The sequence below is a fragment of the Platalea leucorodia genome (genome assembly GCF_965183815.1).
Source record: "Platalea leucorodia genome assembly, chromosome: 6".
Taxonomy (NCBI): Eukaryota; Metazoa; Chordata; class Aves; order Pelecaniformes; family Threskiornithidae; genus Platalea; species Platalea leucorodia.
The window spans coordinates 36518622-36539109 of NC_138828.1; the positions used below are offsets into that span (position 1 = coordinate 36518622).

The 20488-nt window shown below is 41.2% G+C and overlaps 1 protein-coding gene across 3 annotated transcripts; it reads right to left on the reverse strand.

Annotated features, from left to right (window-relative positions):
• Positions 1 to 45: 45 nt before the first annotated feature.
• POLR2B (RNA polymerase II subunit B) lies at positions 46 to 20483 on the reverse strand. 3 transcript variants are annotated; one of them, XM_082315186.1, is made up of 25 exons: positions 20332 to 20483; positions 19958 to 20030; positions 18106 to 18256; positions 14693 to 14805; positions 14207 to 14426; positions 13135 to 13293; positions 11918 to 12082; positions 11184 to 11380; positions 10401 to 10520; positions 9833 to 10019; positions 8596 to 8739; positions 8173 to 8312; positions 7943 to 8054; positions 7355 to 7509; positions 6900 to 7098; positions 6626 to 6794; positions 6052 to 6148; positions 4635 to 4729; positions 4094 to 4344; positions 3915 to 4004; positions 3531 to 3638; positions 2935 to 3048; positions 2681 to 2841; positions 1064 to 1259; positions 46 to 181 (listed from the first exon to the last, which is right to left on the reverse strand). In XM_082315186.1, the coding sequence occupies exons 1-25, from the start codon at positions 20348 to 20350 to the stop codon at positions 92 to 94; spliced, it is 3525 nt and encodes a 1174-aa protein (XP_082171312.1). In that variant the 5' UTR covers positions 20351 to 20483; the 3' UTR covers positions 46 to 91. The 3 variants fall into 3 exon arrangements, with proteins under 3 accessions (XP_082171312.1, XP_082171314.1, XP_082171313.1); XM_082315187.1 differs by lacking the exons at positions 46 to 181; positions 1064 to 1259 and adding an exon at positions 1278 to 2506; XM_082315188.1 differs by lacking the exons at positions 18106 to 18256; positions 20332 to 20483 and having other exon boundaries at positions 19958 to 20032.
• Positions 20484 to 20488: the final 5 nt, after the last annotated feature.

Sequence of the window (20488 nt, forward strand, 5' to 3'; positions counted from 1 at the left end):
GTTTTACTTATCTGCTAAATTCAACCTACACAAAGTGAAACAAAACCCGAGTACTTCAGTCTCATCACTTTAAAAAAAAAATTTTAAAAGGCTAAACACTCATCATACGAGGTGCAATACTCATAGACATCAGTTCTTGGAAGAGGAGTTTGCAGGCGTAGGGCATCCGAACCAAAGATATCTGGAAAGAGATTTCAAAAGGCTTGTGATAAGCACTCCTACCACCACCCTCTACACAAATAACTTGTCAAGTTTTTGGCTCAAAAGTGAATCTGAAGTTACGCATGAAAGCATTTGACAAGACTTGCTCACAGACAGTAACAAAGCAAGAGGAAAGTTGAGACTGTCTGTGGAGGCTACACAGCAGCTATCCAGAATGCATTTTTAATGATAAAACCTGCAGCCAAGGGATTGGATCTTAAGTAAGAGCCGTTTAACAAGGGAACATATGCATAGCGAAGCGTGCCTGATGTGCGGTAAATGCAGTTAAAATTTCCAGCACACATCTCTTCAGTAACCCCAATGCTGTTACTAGAGTTGGAGCAGTCAGTCCTTAGCACAAGAACAAGCCTGTTTAAGGCAACTATTTTTATATCTGCTGCCACTCTCCCTTGACATAGTTCTGTAACCAAGCACACAGTACAGAGCTTTTTTTAATTAAAAAAAAAAAGCAACACAAAAGACCTCCCATGGGGACCCAGCTCTGCAAGCATAAATGTCTTCATGGGGACAGTCACAAGGGCAATGGCTCTAAATTCCTGCGATTCTGAGTTTTACTTCTAAAAATAAGCTCTCAAGGATTTACTTTTAAAGTCTCTGAAAACTCTGCACTGCAAAATACTTGAACAGCATTTCCTGCCAAGTGACAAGCCAACACTGTAAAATTAATAAGGAAACATCCAAATTAACTAGGACACTATAAACACTTAAAGCAGTTATGAAACTAAAACAGCAATCGTTGTGGTGCTTCTTTAAATATTTACTTCCCCATCCTCCTGTTCACCTGAGTGGCATTTCCTCTTAGCCACAAAGAGAAACACTGGTTGATGAAAACCACACGTACCTGAGTTTTATTGCGGCATCCCCGGCATTCATAGGTGTGAGTCCTTGTGTTTGCAATCGCCATGATTCCACAGAGGTTACAGACATGGACTTGGTACGGGTCTGAAGCTTCAAACAATCTTTCTCTCAGGAACTGGGCTGCTCCATGAGCAATCTGGCAATCTCGTTCCATTTCTCCAAAACGAAGGCCACCATCACTGAAAACAGGAAAAGAAAAGAAAACAAACTCAATTTTTGAGTTCATTGGCAAAATACATCAGTTCTTGGTGGTGGAATAAGTAACTTATCAGAAACACAACAGCAGTATTACAAGACAGGAGTAAAGCTGTGCAGTAATTTTCCTCTAACGCATCAGAATAAAACTGTTATAGAGAGAATGCAAACACAATAATTTGTAACTGCTGCTGAGCATTTCTAAAGCAGATGTCAGACACCTAAGAGCCACAGCACAACTGTATAGCAAAATGAAGTAAACAATTAAATTATTCTCTACTTATCTGTGGTGGGTTTAACCCTGGCTGGCTGCCAGATGCCCACCAAGCAGCTCTCGCTCCCCCATTTTGACAGGACAGGGGGAGAAAATAAGATGGAAAGGCTCATGGGTCAAGATAAAAACAGAGAGATCACTTATCAATTACCATCACAAGCAAAAGAGACTCAGCATGGGAAAAATTATTTTTAATGAGCAATAAATGAAACTAGAGTAGGATGGTGAGAACCAAAGACAAAACTAAAAACATCTCCCCTACCTTCTTCCCAGGCTCAACTTCACTCCTTCATTCCCAACTCCTTCCTCCACTCCCCACGGTCACAGGGAGAATGGGGAATGGGGTCATGCAGTCAGTGCATAAGAGCTCCTCTCTGCTCCTCCTTCCTCCTTAGACTTTTTCCCTGCTCCAGTGTGGGGTCCCTCCCATGGGATAGTCCTTCACAAACTGCTCCAGCATGGGCCCTTCCCACGGGGTACAATCCTTCAGGAACAGATTGCTGCAGCATGGGTCCCCCACAGATCACAGCTCCTGCCAGGAGCCTGCTTCAGCATGGGCTTCCCACAGGCTGCAGGTGGATCTCTGCTCTACCATGGTCCTCCATGGGCTGCAGGGGGACAGCCTGCCTCACCATGGTCTCTCCACAGGCTGCAGGGGAATCTCTGCTCCAGCGCTTGGAGCACCAACTCCCCTCCTCCTTCTCTGACCTTGGTGTCTGCAGGGCTGTTCCTCTCACATTTGTCACTCCTCTCTCACAGCTGCTGCACAGCATTTTTTACCCTTTCTTAAATATGTTACCACAGAGGCGCCACCGGTGTTAGAGAGGGACTCAGCTTTGGCCAGCGGCGGGTCTGTTTGAGCCGGCTGCGAGTGGCTTTGTCCAGCACAGGGCAACCCCTGGTCCTTTCTCAGAGAGGCCACCCCAGCAGCACCTCCTGCTACCAAAACCTTGACACCTGCACCCAGTACATCATCTTAAGCCATGAAAATGGATGGCTTAACATGAAAATAGATGGCTAGTTGGGGTCAGCTAATTAAGTTCTAGTTGCAAAGTTGAGGCAGCTAATTTTTAGGGCTAAAAACTTCAAAGAAAAAGAAAACACTATATAGAAACTAATAAACATCCTTACCGAGATCTACCTTCCATGGGCTGTCTGTTAAGTATCTGGATTGGCCCTCTTGCACGAGAATGGATTTTGTCATCTACCATGTGCTTCAACCGCTGATAATATGTAGGACCAATGAAGATCTGTGATGTGATTTTTCGACCAGTGAAGCCATTGTAGAGGACCTGAAGTAGTCAATGCAATTGCTGAATCATAAGCCTTACTATCCATCAAATGTATATTAAAAAAATTACAGTGAATTGATATTTCGATTATACCTCATTTCCTCTTAGATGATAGCCATAATCTGATAAAAGATTGGAAATCTTCTGCACATTGACAGCATCATTAAAAGGTGTAGCATCACCAATTTCTCCCTTGTTCGCAGACACCTACGGAGAAGAGATTTGCAAAAGCTTGTCAGATTTCTGAAGGACTGGTCAGATAACACTAAGCTGTTTCAAACAGTTCTAACTCTTAATGCCAGAACTTGAGATTCCATGCCCATGACAGTACTCTATCTTGCTTTGTTTATTGCTACACAATTTATAGTGAGATTTTAAAAAATACACAGTATCAACAATTTTGCTACTCCTTTTTCTAGGTCACAGGACATTTTGGAATAAAAGCAACAGATGAGAGAGTACACTGTAGTCTGACTTGCTGGACAAAATTTACAGGATTGTAGGTCTTCCCCAAGAAACCTGCTTTTGCTATCAAGTACCTGGAAAACAATCCTTATTTTTTAGTGGATTAACACATACCAGGGAGTAGTATCTTTACCAAAAAAAGCCTAACCAAAACAGAACAAAACAAACAAAAAAACATTTTAATTCATATTGCTCAGACATGCAGCATAAAAGATTCTTCTTACCTTCCCCTGAAGACACTCAATCAAGTGACCAATGGTCATGCGGGAAGGGATGGCATGGGGGTTGATAATTATATCAGGTGTGATGCCTTCACAGGTGAAAGGCATATCCTGGAGCAGGGAAACAGACAGTCAGTACTTCCCAGAATATCAGCTTTAAGAAAAGCAGTTGAGTGGATTCAAATTAAATCTTTTAAAACATTTCAAACGCACTGAAGTACCAACATAAGAAGCAGCTGTGTCTCTTTCTAAACATATTTTAGCTAAATTTAAGCCAATATATTGCACCTGAGTAGATATTACACAGACAGCTCACTTAAGGCAGTTCCAATGCTAAAAAGATCGGAGAGAAAATGTTAACAAGGAAGAAAAAAAAAAAATCACTACCTCTTGCCTGTACTGGATACCACATGTTCCTTTCTGACCATGTCTGCTAGCAAATTTATCTCCAATTTGTGGGATTCTTACAGAGCGTACCTGTAAGCCACAGGAAAACATTCAATTGGTAACTTAAACACAGAACAAAAATGATTAGAAGTAGAAAGCAGACACAGATCAGTGCTCACCCTAATCTTGCAGAACTTGTATCCTTCCTGGTTAAGGGTTACCATGACCTGATCTACAATCCCAGTCTCACTAGTTCGCAGAAAAGTGCTACAGTCTCTCTTCGTGAAACGTCTGTTAGTGCTTTCCAGTTCATCTTCATTTTCTGGGAGCGTTACTGTTTTGCCAATGATGACATCATCCCCAGACACACGTACCCCAGGCGCTATCAAACCATCATCATCAAGTTTGTCATAGATTGCATGTCTCATACCTTGGGGAAAAAAAAAAAAAGAAAAAAGTAGACTCCCAAATTTTTCAACATATTGGCTTTGATGTTCTGTAGAAATTAAACAAGTCTGCGTACAACTTCAGACTACTGCTAAAATGTCTAAAGATAATTTTATGCAAATATCTCACTGATGTATTTTGCTATTAATCCAGGCATTGCTGCTATTTTTATATGTCCCAAAATAAAGACTGAATCAGTTCAACAACATTAACAACCTTGCCCACAAAAATTTAATTTAAAAACCTCAGTCTTCGTACGCTCCTATATCTTACCTTGGCAAGTTTCACGCGTAGGCTTTTCAAAAACTTCCTCTTGGTCATACCCTTTTTTAGACTCTTGCTCTTTGTACGAGCGATAGAACACAGATCTGAAACAAAGTTATAAAGCCTTCTCCAGTGAAACCAGCATCATTTTTCCTCACCTGTACATCTCAATTTCACTATAATCACCCTTTTATCACATATTATGGCCACTGTTACTAATGACAACCAAAACAACTAATGTTCATACGCCACACAACCTTTCCTCTAAAGTCTTGTTAATCTGACCATCACTGAGGAGGGGAAAACAAAAAACACCCCACCAAACAAACAAAAACCAGTTTCAGATGGGATTTTGATGGTCATTTTTCAGGTATTGCCAAAGTAATCTATAGATAACGTGCTAATTCTTGATTAACTGCAGAGACCTTCGGATCTGCCTGACATCTCAAAAGTAGTTATTATTCCTAAAGATTATTCACAGTATCATCATACCATTCTCATATTACTTTTCTCCTTATACCTGCCATTTTGCAAGCATTTTTAGGCTTCTACTGCTGCCTTGCAGTGCCACACTCAGTACAACTGAGCTGCAGTGGAAAACTTTCAATTTATATAGGCCTCTTTCTGGGGCTTTAGGTGTTTTTGTTTGCTGCCAGCACACCAAAGCCACAGCCTTTCAGATAAATAATATCCACATTTAATTGCTCCCATGCACACAGGATGTCCTATAAAAGCTTCACATGAGCCATAAAAATCTAATAGTCTCATACTTATTCTACATTGGAAGGCAGTAGATCCAAGATACCAAGCACACACTGCTTGGGCTGAACTTGGACAAAAGAAAATGAACAAAACTAGAAACCCACTGACCAGCTACACAGCTAACCACAGCCACCTAAAACCTATAATGCACAAAGTCGCATCAGTTGCCAGTTGTCCCAACAGCACTTCCGACTGAGGAGAGGAACATGCCAAACCTCACTGGTAGCAACTGTCATGCTACTAAAGACAAGACTATATTACAAAGCTGCAACATTGCCCTTAAGGGGTTCATGTAACTGGCAAGAGTTATATGAAAACATAACGGCAAAGGTCCAAATAGTTCTTCATTTAACCATCATACAAAAAACAGTAAACAGAGTAAAGACCAAAATGGAAGAGTTGGGAAGACAGAGTGGAAAATCAGGTTACACAAACGATGAACCATTCCTCACTGTGTTTTGCTAAGATACACAGTCACCGTATTCATTGTGCTGCTCCCTCCAGCCCCATTAAAAAAAAAAAAATTAAATAGCTTCTCAGGTTGGAAAGATTTGGAGAATGGTGTCTTCCAATGTAAGATGAACTCTGGACAACTCAGTAAATGTTTGTTTGTTTGGGTTTTTTTATTGCTTCCAATCAGTTACAAAAATTTACAAAGTCTTACCTGAAAAAGCCTCTGTCAACAGCAGAACGGTTCATGATGACAGAGTCTTCCTGGTTATAGCCTGTGTATGATGCGATGGCTACAATCGAGTTGATACCTGTAATACGCAGAGCAAATACTTCGAAAGGATACACACATGCCAGACAGGCATTACTTGTAACTCAAAACAAGATGTATTCTCTACAGCGAAGCTGTTCTACCCTTTGCGAGATAAAATCTCCCATGTCCCACACACAAAAACCACACAGCATCAGCAAATGCAGCTTTGGGTAGAAAACAGAGTCAGGAGTGACCCCTTGTGAAGAACCTAGCAAATATCAATACAGCAAATGCGTTTTTCCAGTTAGATTTTAGCAGACTATATGGGTAAAGTCATTTCAGCTGCAACACTAGCAATGTATTTTTTGCAGTCTAGGTGTCCAGCTACAAGCTAACATTTAACCTATAATTAATTTTTAAATTACATACATTTGCTAAATATTGCTAAATATTTGCTAAATATTCTACACACAACATTTGTGACATAGTTTAAACAGTAGTATTTTTGTTTAATAAACATTAACTAGCAACATACCTGCTGGTAACTCTCTAAATCGCAAGTACTCCATGGAGCGTGTTGTTACAAGGGGCTTCTGAGGGTAATACAACACATGTGCCAGCGTATCCATACGAACATGAAAGTTTGTAATGTAAACTCCCATAGCCTGTTTACCCATAGCAGACTGGTATGTGTTCCTGGGAGACTAGACAAAGGAAGACCAGTATATATGTACATAAAGCTCTTTACACATAAACCTGTGGGGTTTCTATCAACATTAAAGGCAGGATGTCAGAAGTGATGCACTGACCTGGTTGTGATCAGGGAAAGGGATAATAGATGCACATACTCCCAGGATCATAGATGGGTGAATCTCACAGTGCGTGTATGTTGAACAATATGCCACACCTTTCTCTTGCAAGTCATCTGGAGTCATTGCCAGCATCACAGTCTCTTCTTCCAGTGTATCAATGTACTCTACTACACCACTGGCCACGAGATCCTGCCAACTGAATAACCAGTGTTTGAAATACTCAACTAACACACAAAATGGGTCTCTTCAGCAGTTACAAGAACAAGGACGTCCCTGGCTTATTATTACTACCACTGCCTCAGTGTGATACAAAAATGAATTAAGCTACCAGGCAGAGAAAGCATCTTTGTGCTGCACAAAGCTTTAAACATTTCCCTCTCCAATCTGGGGGAACCTGCAGCTTCCAAGGTGGAAAATTAGACATTCAGTTGAATTTCAGGAACATATCTCACCTGTAATTGTTATACTCTCGTTCCTTCAGTTGGTCAATGTGCCTTTTCTTCAACAGCAACTTCTGTTTTTCCACAATTAAAAGAGGTCGGCAAATTCTGCCTGCATCAGTATAGATGCGGATTTCTCGCTCACGAATATCCCTAATCATTGAGACCTGTACAAGAAAGCAGCACACTGTGAGTAAAGTCTCAGCCTGGAATCAAACCTACGGAACACAAAATAGGATAACAAAGTTCCCTAAAGCAAAGGCCTTACAGGTGCTATCAGCAGCACAGACCAAACATTAACACTCCTAGAAACAGAAGCATTTCACAAGACTACTTTCATCTGTTTTTTTCAACTACATCCTCTTTTAAAAAAAAAAAACAAACAACCACACACAACATCAAACAAAAACAAAAAACTCCAAAGCACCAAACCTCCAAAACCTCCCAAAACAAACAAACAAAAAAAACCCAAACAAGCAATGTGAAGTATGTTCAGAAAGAGACTTGCAAATAATGCTATTTAGAGCTTGCAAAGTAGTATCAAGGCACTATCCTCTCTCATCTAAAAAGACACCCAAACTCTAGGTGTAAAATTTATACCTCCGACACAATGATGTCCATCTGACGACGGAGCTTCCTTAGGGTATTCATGAGTTGCTCCGGATCTTTGTGTATTCCTACCCAGCAGCCGTTAACAAAGATCTTGGTAGCACTAGAAAGAAGACCAAAAAAAAAAAAAACAAAAACAAAAACAAAAAAAACCCAAACCCTTGAAGCACTGTGCAGGATAAAAAGCTTAAGTCTGTTTAAATAGTTTAATTTGCACGTACTCAGCTATTGCTGCTGGAGATATTTCTTCCAGGTTTTCCATACTCCACTCTTCCAAGAACTCCAAAATTGGGGATGGCTGAGACCCCACAGAAATGTAAGCCATGAGGGCTAAGTTCTTCACAAGTCCTACCGCATGACCCTAGTAGAAACACAAAGTTAACTTGCTTTTCCAAATCAAGAGATTCCCCCAAGAAGATCCAAGAACTTAAACCTCAAGTCCTCAAGGAACTGGACACAAAACACACTATCTACTTTACTAATTGCTACCGTTCAACTACAGAGTTAACTATAAAGCTAAATATTCATGTCAGCCTTTCAAAAAAAGTTCAAGTGATCATCACAAGTGTCATGGCTATAAAACAACTAGCGTATAAAAGCAGTTAGGCATGAGTAAGCACTGACATAAACACTACTTTCGTTACCTCTGGAGTCTCAGCAGGGCAAACCATTCCCCATAGCGTATTGTGCAGCTGTCTGGGCTTTGCCAGTTTACCATCTCTACCAATTGGAGAATTCAGGCGTCTCAGATGGGAAAGCGTAGATGCAAAAGTCAGGCGGTTTAACACCTGCACGTAGTAAGGAATTCAGTTAGTCAAAGCTTCTTAACTATGTTGTTGACAGGCATCATGATATATTAGAGCAAAGGATCAATGCCCTCTAGAAATTATGTACCTCAAAAGAACTAAAATAGCTCTGATTTTTGCTAGCTACACTTTTTAGTTCACCTTCATTAATCTTAGACTAAGCTTACCCTTAAAATCTGTTTTTTATAGTATAGCTTACTCTGATCAGGTAACTAGAATGAGTGATACTCGTAAAAATACTTTAAGCTGCATTTTCACCAGGAAGGTTTGCCAGTACAATGACACAGAGATCTTTTCAAACTTAGTTTGAAAAACTAAGACGACTTAGTTATTAGGAGCAAATCAGCATTTACATTCTTTTCAGAGTCTGCTCAAGGCTTCTTAAAAATTTAAGAAAATTTAATTTTACAGCCTGAAATGTGAGAGTTTATTTAAAAAGCAAACAAGCCCCTCATACACATACACCAACAACACACCACCCAGGGACAGCTACCATCTTCGCCCCTTTCCTAACTTTGCTTTCCCCAAATTATGATCTCACCAGGGCTCCAGACAACAAAATGTGCTGGCATTTAAAAACTCTCACCTCTTTCCTGTTTCCACCTTTATGAGAAATAAGGTCAACTAAGCACTGCTGTGGGCTAATAAAGTCAGTGCTCCTCATCATTCATTAGCTGTGGAATACGTAACTATTATATTACAAGGTATCACTCAAGTTTCTTTAACCACCTGTGAAGCACTGGAAGCAATTAAAGAAATCCATCCTCCCTAAAGGTTCCCTGGGAGTAGGACTTGACCAGACACACAAGCATATGCTCTAACACAAAAAGTCTTTACAAGAGTTACACCAACTGTTTAGCAGTGAGCACAACAGCTAAAACCAAAACCAAACAACAACAAAAAAAAAACCAAACCCCACGCCAGACTCAACTATTTGGATCTTCATCTGTTTCAGCTATGGAAGTTTCCTTTTAAAAATGGCTCTATTTAACATACAACATGCATGGCTGCCAAGCAATGTTAAACTCTTCCATAAACCTGACAAACGCTACCACGCCTTATTCAGCTATTGTACCTGAGATACTCCTGCTCTGGCCTGATGAGCTTTCTTCTGGTCACCCCAGTTTCCAGTTGCCAATGAATACTTCAAACCATCTGAAATAATTCTCGTTTTAATTGCCAGTTCCAAGTTGAAATCTTTCCCTCTGTCAATAAACTTTTGTGCATATATTCTCACTTCCTTCAGCAAATTCTTAAACATTCTGTAGAAGAAGATGCCAAGAAACATGATTAAACAGTACTGTAGCAATTCAGCCTACCCAGCACTATCTGGAAAAAATGTCACTGGCCTCCTGAACAGAAGCAAGTAATCTGTAACTAGAGGAGGAAGGGGGGCAAAAAAACAAAACAAATTAACCTGTTTGTGAACATGCACAAAATATGCTTCAAAACAAGCTGATGCTAGCCACCTACTATTAAAGGAAACTTACCCACTCCATGAAAAAGTCATAATCATACACAGGCTGTGTTGCCCAAGACCAGATATCAGACACAACAGAATAGTCTGATTGATTTAGAAGCACAGAGCTGGCAATGCCTCTACCATTAATTATCTCTGAAGAAAATGTATATATTATAGTTACCCTCTGAACAGGAAAGCTAACAGTGGCCCAGCAAGATCCAGTCTTTTGTTGCCATAGTGATCTCTGTCATCAAGCTCTCTTCTTCCCAGTGCTGCCAGCAACAATCTATGAACCATATACCTAAGCAAATAAGATAGTTCATGTTTTAAACTGATCTCAGACATTCACAACAAAGATTACAGGCTTTCATAGATAAATGAGTGAACCGTTTCCTAAAGGTTGTCCATTCTAGATCTTTAGGATACTGCTGATCTAAAACAGACCTCTTCAGGACACAGAGGTGCACGACCCACTGAAAGTTCAGGTAACTACAGAGAGAATTTAATATTTACATCATGATGGCAATGCATCTTCTGCTACATGTCTGTCCTGTGCTGTAATATGGGCTATGCTTAAGCATGTGGAATCCGGTGTAAAATGGTAAGTCTTCTGATGTACAGTTCATCTGCACACCAATAAGCAGCGATCAAGAGATGTGCTAGTTGTTTTAAAGACATTACAAACAGCTTATTAGTAGTTATCTACACATTAGTTATCGACCTGTATATGTTGTCCATGCAACGCAATGCCAAAAAGAGTCATTTATCACTACCATCACATCTAACTTAAGATCCAGAATGTGTTGCAGGCTTGTTTTGTTTCAATTTTTTTTTTCTCTATTTTATCAACATTTGCATTTTCTCAGCTACAAAAAAAAATATATCAGTGCCCTGAAGTTTATGTGAACAAAATCTGTATTCAGGGTGCCTTTGCAGATGTGTGACAGAAAATACATAGACATACCCTAGAAAATAGGCCTTTTTGGTTTCGCAGAAGTCACTGACACCAACATGCGGGAGCATTTCTTTCTGCAGGACTTCTTTAGCGTACTTGATTCTCTTTTCTTTGGTGACACCTGGCTTTGCACCTCTTGATCCAATGAAGTTTAGAGCAACATTTTGCTCCTGAATGACAAATGCTTCATCCAGAGAAGGTTTGACCTAATGCACAAAATACAGCAAAATCCTGTAGCACCCAGTGCCTGTTGGCATTGAAGGAAAATAAGCAGTAGTTTGCTGAGGATTCTTTTCAGGAACTGCCAGTTACTGATCCAGTTCTTTCTGGCTTTAATATAGTAGCTCTTTGAAGAGCAGCAGAAAACAGTAATGGAGCACTCAGGAAGCATAAAAAAAATAGTTTGAACTTCAGAAAATAGTTCTCGTTCAAGTACATTCTAGACCTTTTACTGTTTCCGCTATAAATCGGGATTTTACAATTAAAGTTAACGGCAGCAAGTAAGACGGTACCTCTCCAGATACACATGAACTCTTTGAAATTTCCATTGCACTCTGTTCACTTAAAATACTCATTAGAATAGGTTCAGGCAGAGAACTTTTGACATTTCTAACAGACAACCCCCCAAAATAATAAAGTAATAAATTACAATTGGCAAATGAACAAAACTTTGAATGATGTTTAGCCACACCTACACATCACCAAATGTCCAGCCAGGAAATAACTTATTTAACATATATTACCATTTCCATCATTTCTGGATCTTCAAAATCATATATTATGTGCTCCAAAATGTCCCTGTCGGACACAAAGCCTAGTGCACGAAAGACAATTATGATGGGGACTTCTTGTTTGATATATGGCAAAGTTGCTACAATGCGCTGACCAATAGCACTCTTCTTTGCACCCTGAAAAGATGGGGAAAAACATATATTAGTCTTAAATGATCTTGCCTTTACATAAAAATATGTCTCTGGATTTGGATGATACAGTATAAGTGTATTTATTCAAGCACTACAGGAAACTATGACTTCTTAGCAGGTCAACTCAGGAGCTACTCTGAAACCTTACTCCAGCAGTGACTTTTTTTATTTTAAAAACATTTCTAACTTTAGAAGTCTGCAAAAACTTGAAAGTTTTTGCTGACACAAAGGAATTTAAATAATATTGCTCATTCACCCATATGCATAATATCTCTCCCTTTTGCAAAGAGCAATCCTATCCACCTTCAGCTTTCCTTCTGTCAGCTCAAGCCCAGCTTTTCTAATCCACTGTGTAAGACTCTCCATTCTCAAGATTATTCAAGTAGCTGCTCCCCCCTCCTCCCAGAAAGAAACAAACATTGTGGGATGCAGAGGGACAGCCACTCAAGAGTGCCCCAGGCATCAGGAGCGAGAGTGGTGTAAGGCTTCTATTAAAGTTACTCCTGGAACATTTGGGAATTTCCAAGCATCAGTGCAATGGTAAATGAGTACTGATACCTTCTGCTTTTGAAGTTATTAATAGCACTTATTCCCTCTCACAGATGGCACAATTAGATGTTAAATATGAATTAATATGTTGTCTGCAAAACACATCCAAACACTAGCCTGGCCATCAGCAAAGACAGGGTCCCTGCTCCTATTCTTATCCTTTGTCAAAAAAACAGGACACAGCTTGTTTGGATTTTCCAAAAACTCGCTCGCAGTAATTCTAAAATTTTTTTTTAGCCTCGCCCTAAAACCTGCCACAAATTGAGTCTTCATTTCAATCCTCAAATTATTTGTCCCAGAGACAGGTGTAATCTATGACAAACAGAATACATTTTCATTTAATTCTACCTTCTTTACAACTTAGCATCAGAAGAAATTTCTGCTCAAAATCCCGAAAGTAAATGACATGAAGAGACAGGAGTAACAAAACTCCTAAAACAATCTTTATTGTAAGCCCCAGGGCAGGGGTTATTACTGCTTAGGCATACCTGCCCACCTCTGGCCAGCATGCTAACCCATATAGTACTTGTTGGTCGAGAGGAATTTTCCAGACAAGATCTACACTCTCCTGTGTAGGCATATTTTGAATCCTTCTTTGCAAACACATATACTGTGTTTGTAGCCATTTTCTCTTGAGCAATCAGAACCTGTGTTAGAAAAAAGAACACTAGTAAATAACTGACAAAAGGGCACGCTGTCAGTAACAAGCACAGTGTGTTACTGCTATTCCCTCAGGTGCCTGAACTTTAAGAGCGCTGCACAGCATGAAGTCAATTTGCCAAACTCAGCTGGATTATACTCTACATTTTAAAAATACAGTATTAAGCAAAACATACACCTAGTTAAGACAGAATAACCAAAACAAAAGACTCTGAGAGCACTGTTTTCTATGACGTACTTACTGCATCTGCTAGTTGTTCTGAGACATTTGTGCTAGCTTTAGGCACAACACTGATACAGAAAGCATTTCACTATCTGTTTCCAAGGCCAACGCACTACACAGGCATTTAAATTTAAATGCCAGCTCTGATGGTCAAAGACAGATTCTTTCGTCCCCCCCAAGAAGAAAAATACAGGTTTTTGTATCAGTTACAAAAAACTGGCAGTTTCATTGGTGAGGCACAAGCATGGAGAGGATATGATTTGCTAAAGCTGAATCCACAGCAATGGAGGGAAGAACCTATTCTTATAACAAAATGCATCTATACAGCTGTGAACACACTGGAGGAGACTCCAAGTGAAGTAGAACCTCATTTTAGAGTGCATGCTGCTCTGCAGCATTGAAAATGGAAAGGAAAATATCTAGAGTACTTCATGGCATTCAATGCAAAACAGTTTATGAAACTGAAGAAGGGAAACGTGCCTCAGAGAAAAAGAAAAGGTGGCTCGAGCAAGTCCTAACAGAGGACTAAAAGCCCATCTTTCTATAAGATTACGAGTGCCTGCAGTAACTGTGATACACTGGAATAAAAATGCTTACGTTCCTGGCAAAGCATATGGAAACAAGTACCAGAACTTTCAGTGTCTGTAAAGATGACTGTGCAAGGTATAATCCCTTACCTTTTCTGATCCATTAATGATGAAGTAGCCACCAGGATCAAGCGGGCATTCATTCAGTTCACAAAGATCACGGTCAGTTAAGCCATTCAACAAACAGTATGTTGAACGTAACATAATAGGAATTTTTCCTATAAAAGTTTTCTGATGCTGTGTCTGTAACTGATCCTCCCCTTCTTTAATAACCGTTTTAGTTATATCCACATACAAGGGGGCTGAATACCTACAGAATAAAAACACCATTGTGTTATCCGTCAGTTATTACTCCGGGTTGTACAGAAAGATAACAAATGCAGTTATTCAAGCACTCACTGGTAATATTAAGCATTATTACCAAACCACTGTCTGGATTTAACAACTAGACATCAAAATTTAAATAGAGCAGTAATTATTACATTTTCAAGGCACTACTAAATTGAAAAAGACTATCAATTTATAATGCAGGGCCAGTCTTTCCATGTGTTTATCCACTACAGAGTTCGTTCTTACGTTAGGTTTCTCAGTCTGGCTTCATTGGGCATCATAGGTGAGGGCGCTCCATCTCTTTCCCAATGTGTAGGTTTGGAGAGATAGATTTGTTCAAACTTCAACAGATACCGGGGCTGGAAAACAAGAAGGCATTTACCTGAAATGGAAGAAACATCCATTTTGCTTGTTCAAAAGCAGCCCTAGAGCTCAGTACCCAATGTTGCCGCATGTCCTGAGCTAAAGGTATGGAAACAATCCTGCTTCAGATGACTAGATCAAAGAAAAAAAAAAAAAAAAACCACTCAAAAACTTCCAATAATTTCTAAACACTTCATTAATTAAAAAAAAAAAAAAAAAAAAAGAACAGAGGAAACTGAAGGGTCAACACCATTGGTAAGAGAAGAATAAAGTACCCAAATAGGTCATCTTCTTCCCCTAAAATAGCTAACAAACTCAAAATCTGCCAAGTCAGTGAATATATTAACAAATAGAATATGCCTTACATATGCCTACTTAGATATCTATTGTTTATGTAACGTTAGATAAAACTGCTAGTTTTATGATGCAAAAATCTGAATCTGCTTCAACACATACAATGAGATAGCTGAAATATCAAACAAGGTACAAGTTTTTGTAAAGCTTTGCTCCCGTGCATAAAACATTAAATTTAGTAGCTTTGTTTTGGTTCCACAGAAATCCTTCCATGTGTTGCAGTGAAACCATGAGCATGAAAGGACAGATACCTTTCAGCAACAGAACAATTCTCAGGATCTTCATTTTGCTCTGAGAGCCACTCGCCCCTCAGAATCCTACTGCAATGAGATTTAGAGCACTCAGTTCACTTACATCAAAAGCCTTGCATTTAAAATAAAGGGGTAAAAGTTTTAAAACAATACTCTTATCAAAGTGCATTTGTGTATCTGGCAGGGGGAGCTAGAACTTAAAAGAAAGTAAGCAGTTATAAAATAGTAGCTTTGTTCAAGTGTTTTCTACGTGTGGTGCACAAGCATGCCGAGGCAACTCGGCTCTTGGCCTCCTTGCATGCAAAAGGACCTAGACATGAGCCACTCTATTCACAAAGCAGTCCTTCACAGACCAAAATCAAGGCGGGTAGGGAAACATGAGCAAATCACCAGACCTGCATGTATACAAATTGAAAGGCTTGCTGCCTTACAACCTTTACTTCAAGTTGCTATTTTCCACCATGCCCCTTTGCAGAACAAAAGCTAACACAAATAAAGAACTACAGTGCTGCCACCCCTACTAAGCATCTGCCTAGAAGCCAGCTGAGAATATCTATTACTAGAACAAAACCTGAATTCCATGCAGGCATTTTACCATATCTCAGCCATAAGGACTCTGCTGTAGCACACCACCAAAGCAATGCTTGCTTTAGCAGAGCAAGCTCCAATGCAGGGAAGAAAGTCAGCTTATGGTTTATGCCACAAGTTGGTTTACCCTTTCTAAAATATATTTTCAAAATCCTCACATTCAGCCCTTTCTCTGGACTCACCACTAATGGCAAAGGTGCAAATTACCCATCCCATACATTCTGTCTTACACAGAGCCTCAGAAACCATCTTTTTAACATCTCCAGAGGAAACAAAACCACCTAGTGCAGATTAAACAGATTACTGTATCAATTTAACAAAAAAACCCACTGCTTTCAGACAAACAGAAGCATCATTGCTGCTCTACCCACAAGATACACTAATAACTAGCCTTCTGCATTCAAGATATTCTCTCTTACTTATTACTAACCAAAACTGCTACTGGAGAAGGATAACCATTATCAGTAACTGAAAACACAGCAAGTTGGGTAACACCAGTTCCTAGGATGATTCTATAGGATCAATAAACAAAGTAAGACTTGAGTTATCGGAAAAGACCTGAAAACAATCCGATTTCAGAAAGGCACAAAAGCTTCCTACAATAGTAGGTAGCAGAGACTTGTTGGCAAACATTTTGTAGGCCAGAAAAATTCTCTCAACTTTTACCCAAAGAAACACCTTTTTCCTGGATTTGCAGCAGCAGCCAGGTATAGTACCAAGTTTCCCAAGTTCTCATGCAAGCGCTCTCATGGAGAACGTGTTTACCATAATTCCTATCTCTGAGCATGGTTGTTAAACCCTCTCATGTGCTATAAATTGCCCAAATTGCCTTCAAAATTTGAGGCTGAGAAGTGGAGGGACAAAGAAACAAAAAGTCAAATTAGTCCAATACACTCAGTCTCCTTAAATTGATCCAGTATCTTGAAATGAGGCAATAGTTTGCCTGCAAGTGACTGAAGGAAAAAGCAAGTTTCCTTTTTCTCACACCTAGGCCTATTCCTAAAAACTTTAATTTGATAAATAAGAATAAGAAACTAACCTCTCTGATTTGAGAATGTAAAATACTAGCTTTTGGGCAAAAAGAAGCCAGGCACATACCACGCTTGCGATCTGACCCTTAACCACATAGAGCATATACAGCAACTGCAGAACTGCACAGCTAGAGAATTCCACAATATACAAGGAATAACAGAAGAAACATTAAGCATTTATCTCACTGTGATTCTCCTTATGAACTGTTTGTCTAACAAAGAAACTAAAAGAAATCTCAGTTATTCTCTCTACAGGAAGTAGAGATGTTTGCCTGCAAAAAAAATACAAAGGAACAGTCAAAACGCATAACAATTCAATGCTCAGGTGTCCTAAAGTTCCTTTAAATCTTTACAAGGTAGCAGCAAGGTAGTGACTGATAGCAGGGGAACCGATGACCTACAGAACAGGGACCACATCACGAGGGATAAGGATGAAAGCACCGCAGCCACTGCAGAAGGTGCACACTCCTTGCAGAAGAGCCATCGCACAGCGCAGACCTTAGGCAATTTGTTCTCCTTTGGAACACGGTGCCAATGGAAGATGATGAGCAACGGCACCCTTGGAAAACCTGGACCTGACTTCAGCCAAAGAAAGCTAACTGAGAAGTTTTCCGTCATAAACCTTTCTTGCTATGGTAAAGCTAGTGAAAAATCAAAATCCCACCAAAACATGGTTTGCTTTTGGCTACCTGACTTGCTCTACTACATCCCTGTCAGTGCAGTTTCGTAGAGTAACTGACAACATGAGCTGCAGCAGCCAGTTGTTCTTGGTCAGTTCTCAACTCAACCAACAATTTAACCAGCCAGTGAGAGTAACTCTATAGGAGAGGGAGGTTCGATGCCATGGATAACAAAGCTCTGGCATATGTTTCTCAGCCATATACCTGACTATCTGGAGACTTAGCCATGTACCTCAGACTCCAAAGAGTTCATACTTCTGTCCTACTGACTGCACGAGCAGCGTCATAACTCGGGTGTGTTTCCGTCTCTTGAGATGGGGGCTGAATAAAACCCACCTAAAATCATTTTGCATTGTAAAAACACATCCCCTCTGCTGGGGGTCTCCACTTACCGGCTCTTCCACTTCTCCTGTGGCATGCTGGGCTTCAGCTTGTAAATCAATTGGTGGAGCATCTTCAACAATTCTCTGCACAGACATCTGAATAAACTCATCAAAAGAATCCAACTGTTGCCTGACTAAACCTTTTTCATCAAAATAGGAGCTAAAAAAAAACGAGTGAATTAGTGAACAAGAGATCTTAATTTAATTCATGTATTTTATACATCAACAAGCTTAAGATTTATTTATTACAAAACCTTCAAAAGCCATGAAATACAGTACAGAAACAAATTCATTCACTTTTCCCAAGGCATGAGTTTCAAACACAGATGCTGAAAAATGCTAAACAATTCTCTCTCAGTGTTTGAAGGCACAGACACCACAAAGCGTCAGGCTTGCTGCCACCTCTTGGCTAAGCCATGACTGAACGCACAGTCTACCTTAAATTAGAAGGGAAACCCAATGACTGAAACCTCATTAAAAGTGGCTTCAGCTGAAGTTTTCAACAATGTATATCAATTACTTTGCTTTAACTAATTTTCCAAGCTGCAATAAACTGAGTGCATGCCCCTAAGTCAAGGTAACAGTTCTCAGAACTTTTCTTAGCTTGGATTCCCCCTGCTCCAGCCACACAGAGATTCCCTGCTTCACTCCTTCTCTGGATTTCCCTTAGCCTTTGTGTCACCCAGCTTCAACCCAGCATAACCTAACCGTAAAAATCGAAGCCTAAATTCAAAGCCCCACAGCCTAACTTTTAATGGGATGACCTAAACACATCTGCTGCATGAGCTCCTGCCAGCAAGCTCCTCTACCTCACATTCCTGAAGCCAGCCAGGGAACCCACCACTACCTCAGCTTCTGCCCCATCGCTGCCAAGATCTCTAGAGAAAACTGGTAAGATCTACCTCCCTACCAATAACCTCAGGCTTCCCCAAGAAGGAGAACACACCCTCGTCTATCGTGCTGTTGCCACAGTGAATCTTGCTAGCACGGTCTGCTATTGCACAAGGGGAAGGAGGAAGGGAAAGGGCAATCTGTATCGCAGAACGGTTGAGGTTGGACGGGACCTCTGGAAGTCACCTTGTCCTCTCACCCCGCTCAAGCAGGGTCACCCAGAGCTGACTGCCCAAGACCACGTCCAGATGGCTTTTGAATACGACCAAGGATGGAGACTCCATAACCTTCCTGGACAACCCATGCCAGTGCTCGGTCACCCTCATAGTAAAAAAGCGTTTCCTCATACAGAGTGAGGTGCAGCCTCAGCTGAAGGACTTGCCTCCGTTACCTCCTACCCAACTGAAAGCAAAGGTAGCTCTCTCCACTGGACTGCAAGAGAAAGGACCTCCTCCTGCCTCCAAAGCTTCTCATCTCTGCTCTTCATCCAGACTGCTTGCAAGACCACCCCCGGAAGATCTACTGTTCCGTTTGCAACTATTGCCCTAAGACACCACCCGTATACATATTATGAATGATGCAATTAGCCGGAGAAACGCTTTTTTACTCAGTTCCACACAGCATCCCACTCCTTAACAGTCACAAGAAGCTGCAGGTCTTAGACGTTCATGTCTTGCTAGAAAAACACTAACATGGTGAAATAGCTAAGTAATGATTTCTTAATGCCAGCATCAGCTGTGAGAGTACCAGGCAACATCATGTGCTTGATATTGAATCAAAATCACTTCTTACTTCATTCAAAACAGCGTACCCCACTGGGGGTCAGTAGGGCTTCTTAATCCCTAAGGATAACACTGCTGCTACACAAGCCTGCAGCTTCCATGACACGCTGCTAGCAAACTGGATGTTACCTGTAAGACCAAGAGCACGCACGCTGAAGTGTTAAGAACAGCAAGTTTTAAAAAGTCACCTAATAACAATCCAGCAGGCTTCTTGCCACAAATCGGGGGTGATTTCATCATCGTCTTCATCATACTGCATATCTGCCGAGGAAGCACAACGTTTAAGTCCGGCTCCAACCACCCCGGTGTCTCTCCTCACCTGCTGCGGGGGTGGGGGGGCAGGCGGCAGACGGCGGCCTGAGGGACCCTCCGGCACCCCATCAGCGCTCCCGGACGCCGGAGGGCCACACAACCCTGCGGGAGACCCCACCAGGCCCGGAGCACCCCCGCTCCCGCCTTCCGCGGGCCCCGCGGGCGCCCGACGGCTCCCCGGCCCGCCTCGCCTGGATGAAGCGGGGGAACAGGCCCGGCGGGGAGCGGCCTGCAGCCGCAGCGCCCTCACCTTCGTCCGCGTCGTACATGGTGGCGGCGGGAAGAGCCGCGGGCGGCGGCGGCCGGGAGGGGAGAGGGGAGCGAGGAGGAGGAGGAGGACGGCGGGGCTCAGCGGCGGCGAGATGGCGGCGGAGCGGCGCCCGCGCACGCTGCTGGCGTCACGCGCG